General features: G+C 65.3%; 2 protein-coding genes across 7 annotated transcripts in view; one reads left to right on the forward strand and one right to left on the reverse strand.

Annotated features, from left to right (window-relative positions):
• Positions 1–25,979, forward strand: part of COL5A1 (collagen type V alpha 1 chain) — a 143,373-nt gene that overhangs the window by 46,579 nt on the left and 70,815 nt on the right. For all 4 annotated transcript variants that reach the window (XR_004319580.1, XR_004319579.1, XM_032478890.1 and 1 more), the window contains exons 5-12: positions 10,687–10,818; positions 11,894–12,031; positions 12,595–12,846; positions 13,785–13,952; positions 14,101–14,157; positions 18,659–18,700; positions 18,856–18,918; positions 25,737–25,811. Coding sequence is in view for 2 of the 4 variants with exons in the window: in XM_032478890.1 (XP_032334781.1) it covers positions 10,687–10,818; positions 11,894–12,031; positions 12,595–12,846; positions 13,785–13,952; positions 14,101–14,157; positions 18,659–18,700; positions 18,856–18,918; positions 25,737–25,811 (927 nt within the window). In the remaining 2 variants the exon portion in view is untranslated. The remainder of the gene's footprint in view (positions 1–10,686; positions 10,819–11,893; positions 12,032–12,594; positions 12,847–13,784; positions 13,953–14,100; positions 14,158–18,658; positions 18,701–18,855; positions 18,919–25,736; positions 25,812–25,979) is intronic.
• LOC116663321 lies at positions 18,933–23,271 on the reverse strand. 3 transcript variants are annotated; one of them, XM_032478894.1, is made up of 3 exons: positions 20,674–23,271; positions 19,490–19,822; positions 18,933–19,340 (listed from the first exon to the last, which is right to left on the reverse strand). In XM_032478894.1, the coding sequence occupies exon 1, from the start codon at positions 22,374–22,376 to the stop codon at positions 21,363–21,365; it is 1,014 nt and encodes a 337-aa protein (XP_032334785.1). In that variant the 5' UTR covers positions 22,377–23,271; the 3' UTR covers positions 18,933–19,340; positions 19,490–19,822; positions 20,674–21,362. The 3 variants fall into 3 exon arrangements, with proteins under 3 accessions (XP_032334785.1, XP_032334787.1, XP_032334784.1); XM_032478896.1 differs by lacking the exon at positions 18,933–19,340 and having other exon boundaries at positions 19,395–19,822; positions 20,674–22,654; positions 23,042–23,271; XM_032478893.1 differs by lacking the exon at positions 18,933–19,340 and having other exon boundaries at positions 19,395–19,822.

A 25,979-nucleotide genomic window follows, 5' to 3' on the forward strand; every position in this document is an offset into this window, starting at 1 on the left:
CTCCAGAAGCCAGCCACTCTCGCCCCAGCCCTCCTGCGTCCAGCAGTGAGTGTTTGCAGTCGAGGTGGCCGGGACCAGTCGTCGAGCCACGTGGCCTTGTGTTCACGATGCCCCTGTGCTTGAGGCACTAGATCACAGCACAAAGTCTGCTCAGAACGAGGGCGCTGGCAGTGGGGTGTGGGGACCAGCCCCAGCCTCTAAAATGAACCCCTCCCGGCCACTCCCCCTGCCCGGCCCCCTGGCAGGGATGCACGTGTCTTGCGTGTAACCGAGAGGTCCCCAACCGTGGCTGTGGACCTGCAGAGAGGTCCCACGGAGGGTAGGGGTCTGACTGTCACAGATGATGCTGAATCATTCTCTTGGCTGACAGAACAAGCAGCAGAAAGGTGTTTCAGGCTGGAACCGTGTTCTGGAACCAAGGAAGTGACATGCAGTGAGGATCAATGTGAATTTCCGCCCTTGGGTTCAAAGTAGTCAACTGTGCAGATGCAGGGTGGGTGGACGATGCGGCCGTAGGAACATCCCCGAGGGGGAGGTGCAGGGGTCCAGGCAGGCTGAGCCCGCCAGCGAGCCGGTGGGATGTAGGCAGCATCGGGGGCGGAACAGAGGGCGGGATGCTGGAGGGAGGGCCGGACTGTGCCCGGCGAGGCTGCGGGAAGACCCGAGGTCTGAGCCTAGGCTGTGGGTGATGGGGGGTGCTGGGGGGATGCTGGGGGGTGCTGGCGCCGGAGGTGGAGCGTCTCACCAGGGGGGACGATGGCGGATGAGGAGGTGGCGGAGTGAGGACCACGAACAGGATGTGAATGTGGCCTCCAGCATCCACCTCCTCCACCAGGCGCCCTCCTGAGCCCACGCCCCAGGATGCCTGCCTTGACCTCCCCGGGCAGAGTTGTGACTCGGTCGTCTGGGCACCTCTTGAGGAAGCAATGAGAACTTGAGGTCTGAGGTCAGGGACACTGGCCTATTCATCTTTGTGTCCATAGACTCATCACAGAGGTGCGAAAAATGCTGGTTAGATGAATAGTCAGAGCTGCCTGCCTTCAGAGGGAGAGGCTGGTGAGCTTTCGTGAGGGATCAAGGGCTGACGGGGTGGTGTTGGTGAAGATGGCGGTTGTGGGGTGGAGGTGGCGGCGGTGGTGGCGGTGGTGGTGGTGAAGTAAATGGTGGGGACGTAGCGATGGTGGTGACGGTGATGGTGGTGATGACGGTGGCTGCTTTGTCTCAGCCCCCCTGGGTGCCAGGCCCATGAAGCATCCTGCTCAGACCATCACGCTGAGTCCTCAGGACCTCTCTTCAAAGTAGACCTTATCCTCTTTTGCAGATGCACACGCGGAGGCCTGGAGCGTTCACGCGATGTGTTTGAGGCCCCACAGCTGGTGGGGGCCAGCACGCAGGTGCCCGTGTCACTGCCCCCGCGCGGCGCCGCCCAGGCCTCCTTCCTCGGCGGGCCCGTCCCAGCGTGTGTGTCGCCTCTGCCCCTCGGTCAGCCCGGGGTCCGCAGGCTTGCTGCTCCCACGGTCCAGAGGGGAGGAGGATGGGACAGCTTCGCTTATATGCCGCCCAGGCTGGGCTGGGCCTCAGCGTCCGGAGTGAGGTATCGAGGGCCGGTCAGGTGACAGGGGCTGTTTGTGGGACCCACGCCCTTTATAGGGTCGTATGTGCCATAAGCCAGCCTGACCCCTGCCACTGGCTCTGCTGCCTTCGGTCTGGGGATGGGGTGTCCCCACTCTGAGTTCACTAAGCTGACCCTTTAATCACTGTGGCCAATTTCAGGGTCGGATGGGGCTGGGATGTGACCATCCGGCCTCCGCCCCTGCCCCCGGCCTTTTGTAGAGACCCGGGGGGCACACGCAGCCCGCACCGGCGCAGGTTCCGCCCCAGGCACTGTGGGGCCGCGCCCGGCTGGCGGCATGGGTGAGAATTGGACTGGGAACCAATTGGCCGCGTAGCGGGGGGACGCTCACAGACGTGGGCCGGCGAGGCAGGGCCTTGGGGGCAGGAGGACGCGGTTCCCAGCTGCGTGGAGATATTTTTCTAACACTCACCTGAATGATGTTAAACTGTCTCTCACACCCTCCACGGGTGCTCTGCAAATCACGGAAAGAATTGTTTAGACCCTCTCTGGTTTGGGGCCCTTTCTTTTCTGTTGTGAGTCATGATGGAAAATACCTCAGCAAGATGTAAAATGTGCCCGGTTTGGGCCAGGAGAGACTGAACAGGAAAGGGGAAGCCTTTTCTGTGCGAATTCTCCTGGGACGTCAAGGAAGTGTCTCGTAGAAGCCCCTCTGCCCCCTGCCCCCCACCCTCCAGGCTGGCCCCACCTGTCCAGCTCCACCCGGCTCCCCGAGGCAGGAAGGCAGCAGCGTGCCGGTCCCGGGCGCTCTGCACGCGTGTGCCCACTCCGTGCCACTTGTTGGCATGTGCAGCCGTGGCACAGCGCCCGTTCACGGGGCCGGGCGGGCTCCCCACCAGCAGCCCCCAGGCTGGTGTTGCTCCCCCTCCTTGTACAGACGAGGAGACGTTCTGGGAACACAATGAGGTTCCCTCGGCTGGGATGGAAGCGCAGGTGTGTGGGCCCCGCGCCCCCCCCCCCCCAGCATCCTCCCCCAGCCGCACGCGGGCGGCTCCGCCAGGTCAGCCCCGCGCGGGGCAGATTTGTGGCCAGAGCGGCTGGCATCAGGAAGGCCAGTGCTGCCCTCGTTTTCGCCGTACAGAGGGCACGCCCTCCCGCAGCCTCGGACAGGAAGCCCCCCGTCCTCTCAGGTTACCTGCGTGTCTGCGTTTGCACGAGTGTGAAATGCTCTGGCTAAAACTGGCTGCAGGATCCGCAGGCAGGGCCAAGTGCGCGGCGGGAGCCCCGGGCTGGCGGGGCGGGACCAGGCAGGGCCGCGGGCGGGCGGGGGAGGCCTGCACAGCTCGTGGGAGCCGGCGCGGGATGAGAGGGAGCCGCTGCCGGCGCTCCAGGCTGGGATTCATGAGCGAGGGCCCCCCTCGTTTGGGCAAAGACGTTTCCCGACTCCACAGCCCCCAGGGGCGCAAAGCTCTCCAATGAAAACTTCGCAATTTCCTCAGCTTGTAGCAGAAACACAGTCTGGATAAAATCTCTTAATTGGAAAAGGCAGAATGGGTTCCCTCAGCAAAATGCCCGGCTCAGCGAGGGCTGAGGACGCCTGTGTGCTGCGCGTCCTGGTGGCTGCGTCCCCGAGGGCCGCCCGGCCTGACCCGGGCAGGAAGAAGGGCCTCCCATTGCCACCCCGGGCGTCGGGGCCGTGCAGGCAGAGGCCGCGGTGAACGCCTGGCCGGGCTGGTGCGGGAGCTGCCAGGGGCTCCGTCCAGCGTCACTGACGTGGTGGGGGTGGAAATGAGACGTGTGGGAGGAGAGAATGAGGGTGTCATCCGAGCGAGGGCTGCTGTTCGAGGCATCGGCACCTGCTTCCCTGGTGGCGGGGCCACCACGGGGCGGGCTGCGCCGGGCTGCCGAGGCTGGGGCCTTTAGAGCTAAACTGAGCAATTGGAGGGGCGGCCTGGGGCCAGAGGTGTGGACTTGGGGCTGCCTGTGTCCGTGAGGCAGCGGGGCGCGCACCTGCCCGTGGAGGGCTGCCTGGGAGAAGCGGCTGTGCCGTTTACGGGAGCTGGGAGCGCGCTGCAGGTGCACCACTCCATCTCCAAGAAGCCCAGGCAGCTCTGGGTGGGGCCCACGGGGTGGTGCCTCGGGACCCCCGCGCTGTGCTCTTGAGAGAGCGAGCCCCTCCCGGAGCCTCAGTGGATGCGTCTGTGAGGTGGGAGACAGGGAAACGGGGCTCCAGCTCCCGCACGGGGAGTCCAGAGGAGGCTGCTGGGAAGGTGAAAGGCTGACCGGTCAACGATCCGTTGGGGCTGTGGGCGAGGCGGGGTGGGGACAGCCCCGGGACCTGGGGGCTGCTGCTGAGGAGGAGATGGAGTCCCAGGCCCGCTGGTGCCACCCCAGTGCCCTCAGTGGGTCAGCTGCCCGCTCTGGGCTGGGCCGCGCGTGACCTTGTGGGTCCTGACCTGTGGGGAAGCCAGAGGCGCACTGTCGGGGGCGGCGTGCGCTCAGGGCCTCCCGGCTCCCGGAGAGAGGTGCTGCCAGCAGGTGGCCTGCAGGGACATGCGGTCTGCGTGCTCGGTCAGGAGCTCAGGTGCGGGTGCTCTCCTGGTGCCCCGGGCTCTGCGGGGCTCAGGGAGGGAGAGGAGAGGGGGAGAGCGTCCGTGCAGGGAGGCGGGGTCCCACCCCCATCACAGCAGATGAGGGGAAACCAGGGGTTTCAGGGGGAGAGGAGAGGGCAGTGGGGGACCTTGGTGAGTGCCCGCCACCGTCACGGACGAGGGGCCAGCAGGCCCTGGTCAAGCGTGAGAGTGGCGTGAATGCCGCGGGGGTGGGGTATGTGGCGGGCCCTCTTGGTTCTGCATGGTTCTTCGACCTCACTGCCTCAGTTTCCCCATCTGTAAGATGGGGCTTGTGGTGGGGCTCAGGGAGGATGCACGGGGGGTGTCCAGCAGAGGCCAGGCGCACAGTGGAGCCATCCCGGCGTCACAGTCCCTGGGACTCAGAGACCTGGGAGCTGACCCACTGCCGAGCCCAGGGGGGTCCACCCCGCTGACCTCAGGTTCCTAGTCTGTAAAATGAGATGATTTTACTACATCAAGGGTTTTGACTTTCTAAGAAAACCCTGGAAGCCCTTTCTTACGTAACATCTTCCGGGGCAGCCTGATGTGTAAAATCTGCTGAAGACCCCAGGCCCCTCCACGGAACCCCTTTTGAGAAGCCCTGCCTGGGCTGAGCTGCGAGGGGCAGGGAGGCAGGATGCCAGGACGTCCCAGGGGCGCAGCGGAGCTGGGGCTGTCCCCTGGCGCTCCCCGGGCTCCGAGGGGCTGCGGCTGGGGGCCCTGCATGTCCCACCAGCAGCCCCTGCGAAGGCTCCGCGGGGCGGGGCTTCGTGACAGGTCTGCCGCCTGGAGCTGGAGCTGGAGCTGGTTTCCCTGTCACTGGAGGCATGGTGAAAAGCTCTTGAAACCATTCGTTTCACACTTGAAATGCAACATGTACCGGTTTGCGGGCAGCCGTGGGGCCGACGCCTCCAAGCTGGGTGGCGGCTGCCGGCGTCCCTGGGTTAAGACGGATTCTGGGGTTGCCTCTGGCCTCAAGGAGACGAAGCACTGCGGGAGACGGGGACGGGGTCTCTGCACGGGACATGAGGTCCCGGCGGCCCCAGCCTGAGACGCAAGCTCGGACCCTGCATCCCTGGCTTCCTTCCTGTCCCCGTGGCGGGTCTGCTTTGGTTTTCTACACTCCTGGCGGAGCCGTCTGTGTGGTCCAGCCAGGCGTGGAGGAGGCTGGGGAGCTGAGGCTCCCAGAGGCTGGTCCTGTCTGGGGCTGCCTGCTGGTGGCCGGTGGGCCTGGGACAGTCCCCCACGGGCCCCTCGCTCCAGAGGGAAAGTGGTTGCTCTAGTGGGACATTCCAGGAGGGACAGAGGGCGTCCTGAGGCGTCACTGGGGGTGGAAGGGGGCGCCCCCCTGGGGGGCTGCACTGGCCCAGATGTAAGCTGGGAGCTTGTCGGAGGACTAAGGGGGCGGCTCTCAGTCCTGGCTGTGCGCCACAACGACCAGAGCCTTACGGCTCTGAACCCCACGCACCCCACCAGCCCTTCAGGACAGAGTGTCTGAGGCGGCCCCTGCTGCGGGTGGGGCCGGAGGAGACAGGACTTCCCTCTGCCCTGGAGGCCTCCACGGGGCAGGTTTCGTGACGGTCACGGGTTTCAGGGACGCGGGTGTCCTTGAGTGTGACGCCCCTGGACACCGGAGCCGCCCCCTGTCCCCATGGCTGCCTGCGCCCCCCCAGCACTCCATCAGTGCCTTTGGGGCCAGGAACTGTCCCATCTCTAGTCAGGATAGCGATCATCGGCCCGAGGGGAGAGGGCTTGGAACCCCCGGCCCAGGGCGGGGCCACCGTGCCTCCTGGCTTTGTGCTGACCTGGTCCCCCCGTGTGGCCAGAGAGGGGCTGTCGGTGGCTTCCTTGGGTCATGCGGGATGGGTTTGAGCCCCGGCTCCTCCGCCCAGTCCTCGGTGGGGTCTGCTGCTGGGGGCTGTGGGGGCAGCATCCTGGGCCCCTCCCTGCCCTGCCCCCCGCACCCCCGGGAGGTGGCACCAAGGCAGCACCTGGCTGCACACATACCCGTGGGCGGTTTGAAGACTCGGCAGCGCCTGCTCCGTCTAGGAGTTTGGGGGCAGAGCTGGTGCCACTCCCGTGTCACCCCAGGGTCCTGCCCCGGAGCTCCCTGCTCCTGATGGGGGGCTCAGCCACCCCCTGTGCAGGAAAGAGGTAGTGGGTGGGCTGGACGGGGCTCCAGACGAGGACCCAGGGGTAGAGCTTCTGGGGGGCTTCACGCCTGCACCTCAGCCTCCCCTTCTCCACGACGGGTGGGGGGCCAGGGCCCCGCCCTCTGAACAGAACAAATGGGCGTTTTTTTTGGCGCCAAAACCCACCAGAGGACTTGGTGGGAAAAAGGATTTTGAACACGTGTGGGCATTTGCCGGGGAGGGTGGACGCTGGGAATGAGGGGGCTCCACACTTGCAGGGCCCTCGGCTGATCACGCGTTCACTCCTGCACGTGGCGGGGTGGGCGGGCGGGCAGGCGGGAGCCAGGCCTGGCTGGGGCTGGTCTGCACCAACGTGCTCCCACTCCAGAACCGGGGCTGAGTGGTGGGAGACCCCTCTGCTCAGGTTCGTGGGTGTGGACGCCCCGGTCTTCAGCCCTGCTCACCGCCCGCTGTGGGGCCTGAGTGCCACCGTGTGCAGGTCTGGGAGGCCCAGTGCTGGGCTGGGAGCCCTGGGAGACAGGGACACGGGGACACCGGCCACGTGCACGGCCCGTGGACCTGGCTCTGCGGGGAGACAGGCCCTTGCCCAGACTGCTGCGATCAGTGTGCTCGCAGCTCCATCGTGGGGCTCCCCCAGGGGTCATGCTGCCCCCAGGGGCCCCGGCCTCCTTCCTTCCAGTCACTGCATGGAGGACGTGTATTCAGACGTCAGGCTGCCAGGTGGAAGGAGAAAATGTTGTATCTGAGTGGGATGAAACTTGAACTAGAAGTCATGTTGTTTAATGAAAATATGTGCTTTCGAGTCACCGGTTCTGGCGTATGGTTCTGCTGGACAGTTTGAAACAAGGGCGAGGGCCTGGTGCCCCTGACACCCGTGGGTGGCGAAGGGAGAAGGGCGTGAATTTGCAGAGCAAAGCCTCCTGCCCGGTGCTGAGGGGTGTGTGTGGGGCTCCTCCCCTGCTCTGCCGCCACGACGCCCTCCTCGCTGCAGTGGGGGTGGGCGGGGGCTAGGGCCACAGCGGGCAGCACCCCCCGCACGCCCGCTTGTCCCAGTGGCAGGAGGGCAGAGAGGCTGCTGCTGGGCTGGGTCAGGTGATGCTGACGGGGAGGTGTGTGTGCTGGAAGGAGGAGCTGTCCACTTCAGGGCCGCCTGCCTGGAGTAAGGCCGCCGGGGCGGTGGGGGGTGGGAGGGAGTTCCAAGCCCCTCACTCATCATGGGGGATTTCAAACCCAGGTTGGGGGGCCACGTATTTGGAACCGTGCCTCAGGGACCAGGCAGGGGTGGGCCTTTTCTGGGCTCCAGGACTGCCACCCGTCTCTGGATCGGTTTCCCACTGAGCCTTTGGGAAGCCGAGGAGGGCAAGGGTCTTGTCCCCAGAGCAGTGCACGCGGCCGGCACCTTGTTTCACAGACCCCAGAGGCCATCTCTGGACCCAGGCTTAGTGGCCTTGGGTGGCATGTCCCCCAGCCCTGCCACAGTCTGGCAATGAGAGGCCACATCTGGCCCCCTCGCACCTCTCTCTCCCCTCCTGGCCCAGCCCGGGATCTGGCCCAGGGAAAGGGCTCACTCACCTTCGCCAGATGGACAGGCAGGGCGGGTGCGCCTTCTTTGCCTGGGCCTGTGGTTCTGATGTGTGCAGGTGGCCGCTGTGTTCTGGCTTCACTCATGGCCCTGCCCTGCAGGTGCCTACTAATGTGCCTCGGCAGAGCCGGGGTGCAGGGTCAAGGGCAGCCTCAGGCTTCTGGCCAGAAGGGGGCAGTGGGACTGGTGGGGACGTCGATGGAAACCTGACAAATTCACGGTCTGGGTACGACGGTGCCTTACGCGTGAGGCGCAAGGCAAGCCCGTGGTGTCGGGGCGGCCATGGGCACCGCCAGGCAGTGGCTCTGGGCCACGGCTGCGTCCCTCGTGCGCGGTGCAGCGGCTTGCACTTCGTAGGTGCTCAGTAGTTGCTTTTGATGAGTGGATGGAAGGATGCGTGGGTCATGGGTAGATGGGTGGAAGGACCATGGACGGATGTGTCATGGATGGATGGGCGGATGGAAGGATGGATGGTGGCCGGGTAGTGGGCGATTGTGCGTGGACGGGTGGTTGAGAGCAAGCCGGGCTCTTTGCCTGCGGTGAACACACTCATCCTTCCTCCCTCCTAGGGGGCTGACACCCGCTTCCTGTTGCGTCCCCCTCGGCCCCACGACCTCCCCTCACTGGCTCTTCCGCGTGCGCCCTCTTGCCCCCTTTCCAGTGCCGCTGTCCTGCCGTCCTCACTCGGGTGCTGCCAGCGACCCACTCTTCACCCCTTGGGACCTCAAAGCCTCTTAATGCCTTCAGATCCTGCCCCCACCCAGGACTTTTCCTGAGCACCCCTCCATTGATCACAAATCCTTAATGCTCCTTACTGAGCACCTTCTGTGTACACGGAGTCTTGCCCGGGGGGCCCGTAGCCCCCGGGACCAGGTGAGGTGGATGTTAGCACCTTTATGCTCATTCGCAGCAGAGAGAGAGGGGCTCAGAGAGGTGAGCGGGCTGACGAGGGCCACACAGCCAGAAAGTGTTGTGCAGAGCAGCTCCTCCCCGCGCGCCCCGGGGGTGGGGATTCCCTCTGTCCCTGGAGCCGGCTCACTGTCACCGTGTCCAGTGCTCTGGGCTGTCCCTCGTCCAAGTGCAGTGCCTGTCCTGCTCCGGCCAGACCTCAAGTCAGGGGTCTCCCTGGAGGAGAGCGGCCTGCAGCGACAAGGAGCAGGTGCACACAGAGCCTTGCCCAGTAGCCGGCACCAGGCCGAGGGACGGAGGGCGGTGTGCGGGGACCCGGAGCGCATGGCGGGGGGCCCCTCAGGGCCCCCAGAGCTGCACGCCGGCGCGCCAGGGGCTTTCTGGAGGAGGGGAAGCTGTGCTTGAGCCAAGGTCCAGAGAGGTCTCTCCACCCGAAGGAACGAAGGTGCAGATGAGCCACGAGAATGTGCCGCCCTCTGGGTGCAGCCCTGGCACCTTGACCCCAGGACCCACTGGTGATGGCTTCGCAGTGGCCTCAGGCCCATCCTTCACTGTCACACAGAACGGGTTCTGGGGAAAACGCATGCGCAGCAAGGAGCACAGCCCTGGCATCGCCCCTGATGACCCTGTGTGGGCGCTGTCTCCAAGGACGGAGTCCAGCGTCCCCACATCCTTCCGCCTTCTTCCCCCAACTCCAAGAGCTCGGCGGGTCATGTGGCGATGGGGCCCCGCTCTCCTGCCCGGTGACTGCCGCGCTGGGCGGCTGGCCTCTTAGGGCTCATCACCCCCCAGCTGCAGAACGGGGATTAAGCGGGCGCAGTCCGCAGGGTCCTCGTGGGCGCAGAGAGCTTCTCTGCCCAGCGTCAGATTGACAGGAAATGCTGTCTAAACACGAGTCATTAACACAGTTATTACCACTTCAACCAGTTTACTCCCGCAGGATGGGGTCGAAGCCCTGCAGGACGGCGGGTGTTTGGTGGGGTTTGTGGGACCTGTGCTGTCCCTTCCCTTGGAGCTGCCCTGTCGTTTGCGTCGTCTCCCCATCGTGATGAGAACAGTGGAATAAAATGCATGCTCTCCTGAGCTGACAGTGGCGCTGTCAGCTGCTGGGAGGATGCCTGGAAAAGACCAGGAGGCTCAGTGGCTGGTGGGGTGATCCATGCACCTGCGGCAAGTAGTCAGCCGCGCATCCCCTTTCCTGGCTGAGTGATTCTCCGTCGCATGGACGAATGGCAGCTGGTCCCCATCCATGCGCCATCGGTGCGCGCTGGGCTGCTCCCACCCGTGGCTGCGGGGACGGGTTGGCTGTGAACGTGGGCGGCCGTGGGCTGGAGCCCCTCCTGCAGCTCTCTCTGGGGTGAACTGATTTGGGCGAATTGTTCATGTACCTATCTGAGTCCTTGGTATTGAAATTTCTGGGTCGTAGGGAATTTTGCCTCCTGAAAAAATCTTCACTCCCTACCCCTGTGGTTGGGGCGGCAGGGAAGGAGGCAGGGTGCTTCCAAGCCCTTGGAGTTTAGGGCTGAGGAATTCACAGGTTGCATTGATCGCCTGCAGGAGACAAAAGATCTGAGCACTGGTCTGGCACCTGGCAGGCGCTCAAAAGGCGTCTGATGGATGGATGGGTGTGTGTGTGGGTGATGGATGGATGGATGGCTGGCTAGACAGGTGAACTGGTGGATGGTTGGGTGGGTGTGTGGGTGGGTGGATGGGTGGCTTGAGGGGCTCTTGGAAGCAGCAGCTCTCCCAGAGGAGGTCTGGCCCCGAGGACAAGCTTTCAGGTGTCAAGCAGGTCTCCTGGGTCCCCACTGTGGGTCCCTTCCGTGCCGCCTGCTCAGGGCTCTCATCTTCTTTCAGGGAGATATCCAGCAGCTGCTCTTCGTCTCGGACCACCGGGCGGCTTACGATCACTGCACGCACTACAGCCCTGACTGTGACACCGCGGTCCCCGACAAGCCCCAGTCCCAGGACCCCAACCCGGATGAATACGTGAGTCCTGATGGGGGCCAGGGGCAGGCCCTCTTGCGGGGGGGCGGGGGTGGCGGGGCACAGAAGCCGTGGGACCCCCGTTAACCCACTGGGTGAGAGTGTAATTGATCTGGGGACAAGGTAGGTTCCTGAGCCACCTTACGAAGGGTCCTGAGCCCTCAGAGTGACCGAGTCTCAAAAGGCCCTTCACACAAGGTTCTGGGCGAGGGGAGTGAGGGCTCTCTCACCCGGAACACCTGCGCCAGGTGCTTGAGAGAGGATGCCACCGGAGCCCTCTGGGCGCCGCCTCAGGGGCTGCCAGGTCGGGGGGCTCGGGGCTGTCCGCGCAGAACCCCTAGAGGGACAGCCTCGGCCTGAGGGTTCCAGGAGCGTGCCGACGCCTCCCTGGGGATGTGGCGACCGACCGACCGAGTGTCTGGGCTCAGCCTTCCAGCCCCCGCCCCGCCCTCCAGCAGCGTCTCAGTTAATCCTGTCTGCAGCCCTTTGTGCGATGGGAAGCCTTCCCAGCCCCTGCCCAGTAGAATTCAGTCACTCATGTCTCCTCCGGCCTCCCTTCTTTCACGGCCAGTGGGAAGAGGAGGAGGCTGGCCCCAGGCGGCCGTGGAGCCCGGCCCAGCACTTCGTGCAGACCAGAGCGCGGGGCAGGGTTCCCGCCCCCGAGGCCTCCCGCTCCACCCCACCCCCACCCCCTCAGCTCCGAGGCTGCCTCTCCTGTGTGGTTCTGGGCAGGTTGGGGGCAACCCTGCTGCCGGTGGCCTTGTGAGCAGAGCCCACCGTTTGGCTGGTTCTCCTGGTCCTCAGGTCCCGGGGTCAGAACAGCTGGACTTTTGGGGCCCATCTGTCGTTGAAGGGGACGTGGGTCCCTGTTACGTCCCTGGGACTTCTCGTGGGGCTGGCTCTGCCCCCCCGGGAGCTGGAGGGGGAGGACCCTGTTCAGGGCCCGCGGGCCGTGTCTGGAGCTGGGCGTGACTTTCTGGCACCTGATCTTCCTGGCTGAGCCTGCGGGGAGGGAGAGGCCGCTCGCCTCTCGCGTGGGGGTCTCGCTCCTTCATCACGCGGCCCCGGTGACTTTCAGTACCCAGATGGAGAGGGGGAAGGAGACACCTACTACTATGAGTACCCCTACTACGAGGACACGGACGACGTGGGCAAGGAGCCCACCCCCACCGAGGTGCCAGTAGGAGCTACTCGCGAGACCACGGAGGTGGCCGAGGTCAGGCCGGGGGCTGCTGCTCCCTGGGGGCGACAGCGCGTCAGGGGGAGGACAGGAGGCGCCTTGGCGAGCCTGGGGGGCTGTTGGGAGATGCATGGAGCCTGGGAGGCGATGGGCGGGACTTGGTGGGGACGCGAGTGGCCGGGTGAGCGAGGTCAGGGGGCGGGGGACCCTGGGTGCTTTGTGCTCTCGGGGAGCGCTGGGCAGCGGGATTCCATGGTGCCGTGTGACACCCAGAGACAGGGATGTGAAGGAACACGGTCCCCTCCCCAGAGGGTGGAGAGGACACTGACCTGTATTGCTGAGAGTCTGGAATGCTCTTTTTAAGCAATTTTGAGACGCAGTTCACCCTGTCAAGTGTGTCGTTCTGGGACGTTAGTCCCTGCCCTGCACACCGCTGGGCGGGGCTTCCCCTCTCGGGCCCAGGCGGCCCCTGTGCTGGATCCACTGAGCTCAGCTGGCCGATGGGTCAGCCCCCACCTCTGGCCGCAGAGGAAACCCGAGACCCGGTCCCTGCTCACCGGCCGCCCCCTCACCCTGCCTGTCTCTGCCCCGGCTCCCAGGAGCTGACCCAGCCCCCCACGGAAGCCGCTCCAGTGCCCGACACCAGCGAGGGGCCCGGGAGGGAGGAGGACCCTGGCATCGGGGACTATGACTACGTGCCCAGCGAGGACTACTACACGCCCCCCCCTTACGAGGACCTCAACTACGGAGAAGGCATGGAGACCCCGGATGAGAACCCTGACCAGCTCCCCGACCTGGGCGCCCGGGCCGAAGTTCCCACCAGCACGGTCCTCACCTCCAACGCCTCCAACGTAATTGCTCCCCTGCCTGCCGGGCGGGCTTGGTCCAGGGGAGGGGGCTGGACCCCAAGGCCCCCCTTCTGTGCACCTCACCCTGCTGCCCCGGGGCGGCTGCCGTCCCCCGGCCCACCACACCTGGCCCTGCAGCCCTGTGCAGCTGGGCCGCTCCAAGTGCCCCCCGGGAGGCCTGGGACTTGCGGAGTGGACTTCAGCGTGGTCAGTTTTTCATCTGAAAAGTGGGTGGAATGAGGCCAGCCCTCTGGGTCTCGGGGTTCAGGTGGAAGGGGATGAGGACGTGGGGGCTGCGGACAGTGGCCCTGTCTGGGCCTGGGATGGGGCAGGCTGCTCAAGGCTACGCGCTGGGGATGCGGACAAGCAGACGAGACGTGAGGCTGGGGCGTGCTGGGCAGGACCGTGGGCTTTCCCGTCAGCCAGACCCGGCTTGAGAGCCCCGCCAGTGACTGGGAGAGTGCCGCCCCCTCTGGACGTCAGTGGTCCCATTCACAGCTGGCACGCTGCTCGGGGCGGTTGCCACATTTTCAGATGAGAGAGTTGAGCACAGCCCATGGCGTCTGGCGAGTGCTTCAGAATAGCCGTCACATGATGCTGAAGTCTTGATGACTGCGGAGCAGACACACAGGGTTCTGATGGGTCCCGGCCCTTCTGTCAGCGGGCATGGGATTAGGGGCTCGTTACCCTGAGACCCTGGGCCCGGAGTCCCTTGGCGGCCCCACCTTCCCCGTTCCCGTCCCTGGGCAGCCCTGGTGTGCCGTGGGGTCGCGGGGCTCTGGAGTGAGTTCCCCATCAAGAGAAGGAGGAGACGCCCTCGACCCCAGGTGCCCCGCATGCTGAGGTCCGGGAGCTGCTGTCCTTGGAGTCCCGGGGTGGGGGCCCTGTCTCTGTCCGTCACCTGGCATCCTCAGGTGACCCCTGCCGCCCTTCCCTCTCAGCCGGACCCGCCTCCGGAGGAAGGGGGCGACGACCTGGAGGGGGAGTTCACGGAGGAGACCATCAGGAACCTGGACGAGAACTACTACGACCCCTACTACGACCCCACCATCTCCCCGTCGGAGATCGGGCCCGGCATGCCCGCGAACCAGGACACCATCTACGAGGGCGTGAGTGGCTGGGGGGTGCTGGGCCCGGCCAGCGGGGGCGCCTTCCACGCCCGGGGGGGACCCCCGCTTCGTCAGGTGTGCGGGTTTGGTGTAACCTGGACCGCCTCCCTTCTCTCCTTCTCCTCTCTCTGCACCTTACGGACCCCAGATCGGAGGGCCACGTGGCGAGAAAGGTCAAAAGGGAGAACCCGCCATCATCGAACCAGTAAGGGGCTTTCTTGTCATCTCCTGAGACGGGCGGGGTGCGGGTCGCAGCCCGGGGCACACGGTGGGTTAGGCAGGCCGTGGCCATACCCGTGGGACCCCTGTGCCCCTCTGCCTGGGGCCACTGCTGGGAGAGCCGCTGCGTGCCGCTCCGGAAGGCCCCCGAGCAGGGGGACGCCTGGACCTCGCCGGGGAGGAGGCGCCTGGGGTTCGGGTTGGTCGGGGCTCTGCGCTGCCCAAAGCAGGGTCCAGGCTTGTCGCTGTGCTCATCTCTCCTTGATAAAGACACTCAGCTTCTGAGAGGGAGGGGCCGTCCCGGGGGTCAGCGGGGACTAGCAGGCGCTGCGGGTGTGGGCCTGCGCTGCCGCGCCGCAGCGGGCCTGGGGCTCTAACCACGCACGCGCCTCTCCCGGCGGGCCTGCGGCGTGCGGGGGAGGCTGCTGCCGCTGGTGAAACAGGGAAGCTGCGTGTCAGCCACATGCGCTGGCTGGTGGGCCCCGGGCCAGTGAACTATCACGGCCGTGGGTCACGTCATGACGTTGGAGCGGAGGGAGGAGGTCCCACGTGCCGCTCTGGGTGGGTGGGTGGGTGGGTGGGTGTTGGCGGGGGCCATGCTCCATGTTGGCACATCCTCTGCCCTCGGGGAGCCGTGCCTGAGGGCCGCCGAAGCCAGGGCCCTGACCCGGGTGGGCGAGGTGCCAGACCATCAGGCGGGCAGGGGCCCCCGTGGCTGCACACGATGGACACAGCGTCATGGGCCGGGAAGCAGCTCCGGACATGGGAGTTGGGAAGGGCTGGCTGCCAAGGCCCTCCCCTGCCACGTCCTCCAAGCACCGAGGGGAGGAGGCCAGCGCCCTGCACCACATCGGTCACGAGACTGGGGCCAGGCTTCCGCTGCCAGGACTCGGTTCCCGGTGGCTGAGCCCAGGCTGCGGCTGGAGACTCCAGGGCCCTTCTGATCTTGGGGCTCCTGGGATGCAGAGCTGAGGCAACCCCCTCCTCTCGTGGAACTGGGGAGGGTCTCTCGGACCCTTTTCTCCCTTGGCACATGAAGCCAGTGACTGGGGCAGACAGGACCGGGGACTGGGTGACTGTCCCGCTCCAGGCTCCCTCCAGGCCTGCCCCAGGGAGGGGCCCGTCCACTCCCCCAGGACTGCGGCCACTGGGCACACACATCCTTTCCTCGGGTTGGGACCATCTCCTTTCCGTTGCTCCCTGGGGTCCAAGAGACACAGGGCTTGTCTGAGGCCAAGGGATGGGGGTGCAGGGCTTCCGCCAGCACCAGGTAGGTCCTCACTCGGCAATATGAGGAGCCCTGACACCAAGTCCAGATTCAGAGAGAAGGGTGACCCTCGAGGCAGAGCACTGCAGCCGGAAGTTGGGGGAGCCCCCTGAAGGGCCGGGCTGCCGAGACCCCTGTGGCCCTTGTAGCTGGGGGAGTGCTGAGGGGCCCGCCTCCAGCAGGGCTCCCCTGCGGGCCAGCTGTGTGCACCTCCCGGGGAAGTCGCGACCGGCTTGGACGTTCCCGCAGGTGGCCTTGGTCTGCAGTGGACTGCTGCTGACTTGGGTGGCCTCTGTGGTGTCCCTGTCGCTTCAGTGAAAGGAGTATCTTGCCTGGCAAGAGCGAGCCCCACGGGCAGGCAGCAGCTGGGCTCTGTGGAGTCCTGGCTTTGGTCCCCGCTGTGCGAGGGCCGGGCCGGCACCTCGGTCCACACGAGCTTCCTGCTTGCACGTCCCCCCGACTGGGCTGACCCTGTGGGAGAGCTGTAGTGCCCCAGATCTGGGTAAGGGGCGGGGGGTGAGCCTGGTGCACGGGGTGTCCTGCTGCCAGGCTCTACCGGGCTCCACCGTGGAGGGCTGGGCCAGGGGAGAGGGCTGAGAAAACAGAGGCGGTCCAACACAAACAGCGTGTCTCCAAAAGATTCGTTTCATTTTTCTCTCGGGGAGGAATGGGCCATCTGGACGCAGCCAGGGAAGGATGCCCTGCCCGCTCTGGCCCCGGCGTTCGCACCCCCCAGCCCCCAGCCTGCGGGGAGAGCCCGTGGGGCCGAGGCCGGTTCCCACCGGAGAGCTTATGTAGATAGTTGGAATTTCTCAGCCTGGAACCTCGCCAGCTGTCCTCAGAGTCTTAGCTGCCCATAGACACATGGCCGAGTCCTGGGAGGCGGCTGGCGGGGTCTTGCTGCTGACCATGCGGGCGTCCCGGCCCGTGGAGGCTGGAGGCTGTTTCCTCTCTCTGCCACTTGCCCCCGCGCCCTCCCTCTGGGGACATGTGACTCACTGTCCAGGGAGCCCTCGGAAGCAGCTCTTCCTCTCCGTCCATCCCAGGGACGTCGGGCTGTTTCCCACTCAGATCCAGGGCCTTCTGTAACCGGTCCGCAGCACAGTGGCTCCTGAAAGGGGCAGGGGTCCTCCACTGGAAGGATTCAGGCTCACCGGTCCTGGTGCTCCCAGCCGCCCTGGGACCTCAGGGACCAGGGATCCCCAGAGTCCATGGCAGGGAACAGCTGGTGAGCGCCCACCACAGGCAGAAGATGGTCGTGTCTCCGTCCCCCGTGGTTTAGGAAAGGTCTTCTCGGCCTGTGCCGCTCAGCAGATGGATGGGCCTCCTGTAAGAGTTAAGTTCTCCTCAGGCTGAGAGCTTGCTCCCTGGTGGGGTGTGGAGCTGGCTCCTGCAGGGGGCTTCTGCTCTCCGCGGCCTTGGGAGCCCACCTCGGCGGGGCGGTGGCCCCGGGCCCCTTCCTGGCGATGGCTGAGCCTGGGAGAGCGCAGGCACCCCTCACCGGGCTCGGCCATCCAGCAGCTCCCGGCCCTCCCCAAGCTGCCTGGAGTGGTCCGGGCTGGCGCTCCCGTGAGGGCCTGCCCGCCACGCCCCCGCCCCCGGACTGGCAGTCGGTATGTCTGGGAGCACGGCTGCGGCGCCCCAGGCCCGACGCGGCCGGGGCGTTCTCCCCTAATCCCCCCTCGGCTTCTGAGCCCCCCCCCGCGGCCTTTGTCAGAGAGAGAAGCAGGAAAGCCAGGACTGGCGAGGCTGTTCGGGTGAACTCTCCGTGTGCACCGCGTGTGCACACACTTCTCTCAGTGCGCATCTGTGTAAACACAGGGCGCAGCCTCACAGCGACCGGGCAGCCCTGGTGGGAGGATGAGGGGGTCGGAGGGGCTCGCCGCCCTGGACCCTGCGCCCCCCCACCCCGGCCTGGAGTCCCCCCCGTGCCTCTCCTGGGCACATCCTCTTACTCCCCGGCAGCAAGTCCAGGACTGGTCACTTGCAGGAAGAAGCCTGGGACAGAGCAGCAGGGGCCAGGCCCCGGGAGAAGCAGCCGAGCTTGCTTTGTTCCGGGGGGGGGCAGGAGGCAGGTCTGCCCCAGGGCCAGTCTGTCCAGCCCTCCCACGCCGCCCCAGCAGTCACAGGAACTCCGGGGAGGGGGGATCCACTGCGCCCACTGGCCCCACATGCAGCCGAAGCCACCTGGTCCTCGGACCCCCAGATACCACCCCCACTGTGTTCTGAGCATGCAGACTCCTGCAGGGGCGGGAGACCCTCTCCCTCCCTGGAAGGCCACGCATTGCCTCAGCCCCCCGAAGTGGGCGTGGAAGACGGGGTGCTGGGCCTGCCCAGCTCTGGCGTCGACGGGACAGGAGTAGAGAGAAGCGTCTTGCTGGGAAGGAGGCTGAAGTAGGGGCCTTGGAGTGGGGAGCCCTGGGCCAGGAGCCCTGACCTCAGAGAGCTGGACCCCCTCCCACTGCCCGCACAGACTTTGGGGCCCAGGTGGACTGGGTGGGGACGGGAGGCCTTGCCCCTATTTGGGGGGAAAGACAGTGAGGCCTGGGGGCCAGAGGCCGGGTGGACCTGGGCTCAGCCAGCTGAGGGGCTGGGGGAGGAGGACACCAGGTGTCCAGTGGACTCTGCGGCGTTTCCCGCTTGCGCTGCTGCTGGGCGGCAGGGAGCACCCCCTGGAGGGCGCAGGGCCTGGAGCCCCCCGGGCAGCCCATCTGAGCAGCCGGCCTGATGGTTCTCGGGGCCGGAGGCCTCGGCCTGTGGTGTCTCTTTTCCCTCGTTCTACCTGAACCCTCCGGGCAGTGGTCCTCCACCCTCAGTGGGCCCCGTCCTGGGGTCCACTGTTCCCTCAGGCAGCCGTCACCAGGGCCTGCCTGGGCGCTGCCCCCTTCCCCCAGGGAACAGGAGGGCCAGAGGTGTGGCTGGTGGTCATGGTCCCCCCTCTCCCCTGAAGCTGCTCTTGAGGGAAGCCTGTTGGCTGCTGTCTGGGGCTTGGTGCTGCCCCGACACACTCAGGACGGCCACCGTGGCCACGCCCCAGCCCCCATCACAGAGACTGCTGCTCGGGTCCCCTGCCGGGGCGGTGGGTGTGGACCGGAGGCCCGAGTCTGTGTCCTGTGGCCGCCTGGCCTGGAGGCCATGCTCAGGGCTGGGGTGGGGTGGGGTCGGCCGGGGATGGAGGGAAGGGGTCCTGGGGTCTCAGACGCCCTCTGTTCTCTCCCAGGGCATGCTCCTGGAGGGGCCGCCCGGCCCGGAAGGCCCCGCCGTGAGTATGGTGTTTTGTTCCCCCCATGAATCCTGGGAGGCGCGTGGGGGTTGGGAAAAGCGGGCCCTTTCCCGGCCCCGCCTCCGCCCCCCTGGCCGGGTGGGAACTGTTCCGCGGCTGCATCTTTGACTGTCTGGTTTTATGTTTCCTTCTAGGGTCTCCCAGGACCTCCAGGAACGATGGGGCCCACTGGCCAAGTGGGGGACCCGGGAGAACGGGTAAGGGCTGCTCAGTCCCCGACCCTGTGGGCGGGTCCCGGCGCCCTCCCTGCCCGGGCCGGCCTGTCCTTGCACGTGCGGATCCCGCGGCGCGCTGCCTTCCTTCCTCAAGTGGCCGGGGCGTCAGGCCGTCCCGCCACCCGCTGCCTGTGCGCGCTCCCTTCGGGCCTTTAAGGGAGCGGCGCCGCTGCCTGGCTCTGAGCTGGGGCAGGCGACACCTGCAGGAGGGAGGCCCCGCCGGGCCGTGTGTCCCGCGGAGGCTGCCGGGTCAGCGCAAAGGGGCGGCCCTGCGGCCCTGCATCCGCTGGCGGAGCAACAGCTGCAGCGGCCGGAGGGCTCCGGTGCGTCTCGGGATCTGCACCAGTGCTCCCTCAGTGTGAGAGCTTCGCTGGCCTTGAGTCCCCTTCGCTCCAGTCTCCTTGCTGGAAATCAAACCACAGACACAAGACAGCTTGCTCGGGGTCAAAGAGCCCATCCTGGGGTCGCGCTGGTCGCAGGCACCAGAGGTGCCCGCCGAGCCCTGGACCCGCAATTTCGTTCTGACACCTAGTGGGCATTTCGGGTACTGCACCTGTGGGTTCTTGAATTCCTTTTTCTGTTTTCCCTGCTGGTCTCCTGAAGGTTGGTGCGAGCACAGCCAGGTTAAGGGTTGAAGACCGGGCGGCTGAGCCGTAGATGAGAGGCCCGGGGAGCGCGTGTGCGTCCTAACGGGTGTTTATCCCCAGGGCCTGGTACACTGGCCAGAGCGAGGAAGGGCCTCGCGGTTCGGGGGCGGACGATGGCGGGGTCTGGTCCGGAGGAGAGGCGGCGGGTAGGGTCTGCTTCAGTGAGGGCACTTGGCTGTCAGGCGCTGGGGCTGGGGCAGTGTGCAGTGACCCCGCAGACAAAGCAGGTTGGGCATGACCTGCGAGAGCAGCCGGGTCAGACTGGGCAGCAGGCGGGATTCCTGCCACATTGCTTCCCTGTGGCCAGAGGTGGCCCTGGGGGCGAGTAGGTGGGCCCCGCTCCGTGGCGGGGGTGCTGGGCTGGCTCTGACCCGCTTGGACAGCATGCTGTCTCCACCCCAGCCACCCAGTCAAAATTCCAGGTGAGCCAGGCAGCCACTGCCCTCCCCCCACCCAGGGACGAGCACCGCCCGAGTTCTGTCCTGGGGGCTGCAGTGCCTGATGCAGCTGGCTCCAAGGATCTGTGTCAGGTCAGCTGACGGCCCACAGAGCTGCCATCAGAGGGACCCATGCGTGGGGGCTGCGTGGCAGCGCAGACCTCCTCCCTCTTAGACGAAGGCTAGGATGCTGTCCACAGTGGGCACGGTACTGACTGGCATCTCCGGTCAGCCGCCATGGTGCTCCCAGTGTCAGTCCGTCCATCCATGTGTCTGTCCAGCATGCAGATGTTCACTGAGTGTCCACAGTGCTGGGCGCTGGGTCTCAGTGCCCGTGAACCAGAGGGGCTCCCCTCCCTCCTTGGTCCCTGCCTCTGGACGGAGCCTGACGGCGCCCCTGCTGGTACTTTGTGCCCTGCGGCCTGGCTGTTGGAGGAGCCACGACACCCGGGAGTGTCATTTTGGTGCCTTTACGCCTTGTCTCTCTTAAACCCAAGCTGGGGTTCAGGAGACAGGGACCAAGGAGGGGCAGGCAGAGGACCCACCTGCTCTGGGGCCTGTGGTCTCTGATGCTGCAGCCCACTGACCGTCCTGGGGAGAGGGGCTGGTTCTGGGAGCTGAGCACTGCCCCCCTTGCCACGAGCCCTGCTTACCTGGCCTTGTCCAGGAATCGTCCCTGCTCACGGCTCAGCAGCCTCTCAATGCCCGGATCTCCTGGTTGTGTGCTCATGAGCTGTGAAAGAACACTGGACACAGAGTCAGGATCCTGCCCTGCCACCTGCCGGGGGGCTGACCTCAGAATCCCTCTGTATGAGAGGAAAAAACTTTTCCTCTACCCTCTTATGTTCGGTGCATGGGATGTGCCAATTAAACTGACCAAAGACATTAAAAAGGTAAAATATTGTATTAATATTCTAAATTTTACATGTATGGGGGCTTCACGAAGTAAAAACCCAGAGAAATAGTGAGACTTGGGAACTTATGCACCGTTTTAACAAAGAGCAATAAATTATGGAGACATGACTACAAAATAGATGGGAGAAACTAACGCAAGATGAGGGTCATTCCAGCAAGGTCCGCCCAGGTGGGCTCATCTCGGTGCCCGCTGTCTGTCTCCAGGGAGAGGGTCGCGCCCCTCACCGGGTTCAGGTGGGCGTGGTGGAGACTCCGAGCCACCCTCACAAAGGGAAACGTACGTCCTGCTTTTAGGCTGATGAGGGGAGATCAGGGGACTTTTCCCGCATCTGTTGATCCTCTGTTGCCTCCGGCTCGGAATAATTTTCCCCATGCCAAAGCGGCATGTTTGGGGTGGCATGTTCTGGTCCCCGTCGCCTGTTTGGCCTCACGTGCCCATGTGCACGTGGGAGCTGCTCCCTGGGTGGTCTGGCCAATCCCCGCCCCGCCCCCGCCCCCGCCCCGGGGTTCTGCAGCCCCTCTTGGTGCTCCTGGCTGGCTGCTGCTTGCTGCCTCGCCTCACTGTGCGAGCTGTCTCCTCGCTGGGTGCTGCGTCCCTTGGACGTAGGACCCCCCCCCGGACTTCTCCTTGTGCCCCCGCCCCCGTGCTGTGCACCCAGCGGGCAGGTGGCTGTGAGCCTGCCTGCATCCCTGTCCCCACAGCATCGTGCTGGGGCAGGCGTCCTGGTTCCTGCCCCACCAGCCTGCTCCAGCCCAGCCTCATGCCCCCAGGCCCCCCTTCTCCTGGCTGCACCCCTTGGACCCGTCCTCTATGCCGCGTCTTAGCAGTTGGCGCCTCAGATCCCTTCTTGCCGCTTGCTTCCTGGTGCTGGTTGAGCAGCAGTCGGGTTGGTTGGGCCCGAATGGAAGGAAGCCCCTCCCCCACTCCTAAAGGCCAGCTGTTCCTGAAGCCCCAGAGGTTCCACTGGTGGGCTTCCGTGACCCTCCACGACCAGCATGGGGGCCCTTTCCCGCAGGGCTGCCTCCCTCCCTGCAGAATCGGGGGCCCTTGTACCCTTGGGGAAGGGAGGTGTGCACGCAGCCCGGCAGTAATGCTGACCCCCGGGCACCACCTCTCCTGCCCCTTCTCCCAGTCAGCAGCCCCTCGGCCTCGTGTTTCATGGGTTGGGCCTCTTGCAGGGTTTTGCGATTTTGCTTGAGTGCCTCGTCCGCGCCTTAAAAGGCTTGTATGAACCCCCACGATCACACCCACTGAAAGCGTGAGTCCCGGGGGTCCCTGCGGCTTCCCCTCCCGGCCGACTCTTTTACACCAGGGCCTGGCGAGCGGACACAGGCCGGGTCCCTTGCACTCTGACAAAGAGGCAGAGTCCACTGAGGCCCAGAGGGAGCTTTTCGCTTTGCAAAGGCCATGGCGAGTGGCCGCCCGCAGGCCCCAGGGCATGTCATTCTACCGCCTCCCGCCTCCTGGGGCAGGACGTGGGGCTCTGCTCACCCGGTGGCCCTGTGTGCTCAGGACACCTTGTGTGGGACCATCTAACCTGGGACACCTGCTTACTCACGCGTTCTGTGCAGCCAGGTGTCTGTGATGTCCCGGCTACAAGCCATGGTGCCACGGGCCTTCCTGGTGTGTGTGGCAGGGCCGTGTCCTCTCTGTGGCCTGGGCACCCCTCTCCGGTGATCCTGGGGTCTCCTGAGTCATTTGTTCACCCCTCGAGCCCCCTAGAAGCCGGAAGGACCGTTTTCACATTAGGGGCCACACGGTGGGGGTCCTCCTGAGAGGACTGGCAGTAGACGCAGGCCCCGGGTGCACCTCAGTGCCTCCCTCCAGGCCTGTTGGCTTTCCCGGCTCTGGAAACAGCAGTGACTTCCCAGCCCCTCCTGCTGCAGGGCCGCCCGAGGCCGGCGGGCCGGGTGGGGTGTGCAGGGGACGGTGCCGGCTCCCCCAGGACTCCGGCCCCGGCCGCGGGTGGAGCCCCTGCCCCGGCTTTCAGATCTAGAGCAGGAAGTGGTCGCTGAGAGCTTTGCTGGCCGCTCCGGGGCTGCCATTGCACCGGAGCTGGCCGGAAACCCGCCATTGGCGTGCGGAGAGTCTGAGCATCCACGCACCTTGCTGTCCTTTCCTGGTCTCTCTGAGCAAGGGCAGAAATGTCTCAGCGTGAAGACCCTCCCCCACCCCAGGTCTTCCGAGCTCCCCCGGCCCTGCTGCCTGTACGAGAAGCAGCTGGGCTCTGCTGGCGGTGAGCCCGCGCGTCCCCAGGTGCTGCGCCCCAGCCTCCTGGGCAGCCTTGGGGCTGAGTCTGCAGCCGCAGCCTATGGCCGCTTTCAAAGGGTCCGAAGCTCTCTGTCCCTCCATCTCCGTGCCGAGGCCGCCGGGGCAGCCTCAGGGACACCCTCCGCTGAGCAGCAGCTGTCGCCTGGTGTGGAAGGGCTGCCCTGTTCCTTGCCGAGTCTCCACGTGTCCCAGTTCTGCGGGGCCTGCGCCTTACAACATTTCCCTTTGACCAAGTGAGGACGCTGGTCTGGGGGCCAGCCGATCAGATAATACGGAAAACACACGGAGGCCGGGAGACTTGTCTTATTTCGCCTGGAATCCGGGGCCGGAGCCGCGTCAGGGTCCCACGAGGCCCACAGCCTGCCGGAGCGTCCCCGGATGCCCAGCACAGGCTGTGTGCAGAGCGAGCCACGCCATCAGGGTGCATTCAATGTCCTGGGAAAGGGGAGGCGGCTGTGTCCAGGGGACAGAGCCTTTAGGTTTCAGACCTCGGTGCTTGGCAACGGTTTGTGGACATACTTTTTTCCAGCAGTGGGAAATATGGGTGCAGATGAGGGGCCCCGCAAGACTCACATCAGATTTTAAAACGTTGGAAGGCTTCGCCGGTGGCTTTCCTCCCACCAGCCACTGCTTTCTTGCAGGACTTGCTGCGTTCTCCTTGCTCGTCTTCTCACATGCCCTTGGGGATCATTCACATGTGGCTGGAACGTTCCAGTGTGAGGGTGAAATTCTTCCTGCAGCCCCTGAGGTTGAATTCCACCCCCCTCCATGGCTTAGAAAGACCAGGAGGAGGAAGTTGAAGGTGTAAACATGGATGAGGGGCCGCCCCAGGGTCTTCCTGGCTTCCACTGCTACAAACACATGCACACACATGCACGCGCCACGTGGGCACCACGTGGATGGCATCTCCCTGGGAGACATGGACCCTAAGCTTTGAATTGGGGGTCTGATTTGGGATCAACTCGGAAGCAGAGAGCCCAGCTGTGAGCAGCTGCCGGCACTGGATTTCCAAGAGGAAATCTCGGCAGCAAAAACGTTCTGGACTTTTCTTTTTTAAGCAAGTTTTATCTTCTGAGAATCTTTTCCAAAATGGCAGGCAGGGTGATTTGGCTGGTCCATAACAATTAAGAAAAAGGGGGAAACTCCTTTGACCCAGAGGGTCTGCTTCTGGGGACCCACCTAAGACAGGTGCCAAAAAGTCGTCACGGCAGTCTGCGTCCTGATGAAAACTGGGAAGGACCCAAGCGTGCGTCAGTGGAGGACGGATTAAATAAACGATGAGTCTGATGCATGGGAACCTGTCCGGCCGTTGAAGAGGACGAGCCAAGCTCATGAGCCGGCAGTGATGTGCAGCAGAGGGAAGGGGCCCACTGCAGAGCAACGTGCACAAGACGATTTCACCGAAAACAAGGCAGGCCGCCTCCCCGCCACGCACCTGCAGGCGCGCCACCAGTGCTGGGTGCCGCGTGTCCGGCGCGCACGCTCCCAGCCTCCCCTGGGCGCTCTCGGAGCTTTAGGCTGGTTACCACGCACTTCACGAGAACAGGCGTCAGTCCAGGAACAGAAGTAGCTACTGAAGAAGGGGCGGGCAGGCTGTTCTGCTCCGGGGTGAGCCGCCCGGGCCCTTGGCCGCCAGGCTGGGGGTCGGGAGTCGGTCTGCGTCGGGGCCGGGAGCCTCGCGGCGCGGTGGTGCCTGCGCGCTTGCTGCGAGGGCTGGACTGGCCGCCTCGGACTGGACCTGACGCGGGTCTCTCGTTGGGATGGAGCTGAACGCCACCTGCCTGCAAACAAACCTCCTCCCCGCGAGCGGGCTGGGAGTCTGCCTGCATGAGTGAAAACCTGAGTGATAAAACTTCTTTTCCATCTTTCTTTTTTTTAAATAAGCCACGTTACATCAGTTTTATCTTCACGTAGGCCTGACGAGGGCCGGAATCTGGAGAATCTGTCGAGGCGGGAGTGTCTGGGACCAGATTAGCTGGAGCTGTGGCATTGCCTGTGCACATCGGGTTCTTGGGTTGCTCGAGGGGCCTGTGTCCCGTGCGTGGTCCTCCTGGTGACTCCAGTCCCTCGTGTCTGTCCAAGCAAGTGGACCCTTCTTGCCTGGCATTGGCTCCACCCACAGAGCGGGGGCGAGTGAGGAGCCCCTCAGTGACCGCGGATGAGCCGGGCCTCTGAGCAGCCAGTGCAGGTGTCCTCGGGCTGCCTCCCCGGTTGGTGGGGTCCTGGGCAGGGATGTTCCCGGGATCGCGGACGCCCCGCCCCCCCGCCTCCTGCAGTGGGGCCTCTGCCCCCGGATCGCTGTCTCCCGCCTTTCCTACTCTCTGATTCCTCTGGATCTGGCTCAGACCTGCCTCCAGCCACAGTGAAGCCCCCACGCTGGGGTTCTGGCCATTCCATGCTCGGGTCCCGCGTGGTTCTGTGCCTGTCTGCTGTGTTTCCTGGGGGCCTTGGCCCTGACACCCCCATTTCGCACAGCCCGGTCTCCTTCCCTGTGCACTGACCCAGCTCCCTTGGCCCCTCTGTCCGCAGGGTCCCCCTGGACGCCCAGGCCTTCCTGGGGCTGATGGGCTGCCCGGCCCTCCTGGAACCATGCTCATGCTGCCTGTGAGTCCTCACTTGTGGGGGGGTGGCTGGGTGGGTGGGCTTGAGGCTCAGTGTGTGATGGGGAGTGGGGCCCTGGGCTGTTTCCAGGGGGAGCAGTCGCCTGGCCACAGACTAGCCCCAACCCAGGCCAAGCGTCTCGGAGAAGTGGGCTCCTCGGGAGTGTTCTGT

The sequence above is a fragment of the Camelus ferus genome, chromosome 4 (assembly GCF_009834535.1).
Source record: "Camelus ferus isolate YT-003-E chromosome 4, BCGSAC_Cfer_1.0, whole genome shotgun sequence".
In the NCBI taxonomy this organism is placed as follows: Eukaryota; Metazoa; Chordata; class Mammalia; order Artiodactyla; family Camelidae; genus Camelus; species Camelus ferus.

Bases quoted from the DNA above. Each gene is read 5' to 3' on its own strand.
- LOC116663321 (XM_032478894.1), bottom strand. From the start codon at position 22,376: ATGCCCTGGGGCCTGCGGGCGGCCACTCGCCATGGCCTTTGCAAAGCG.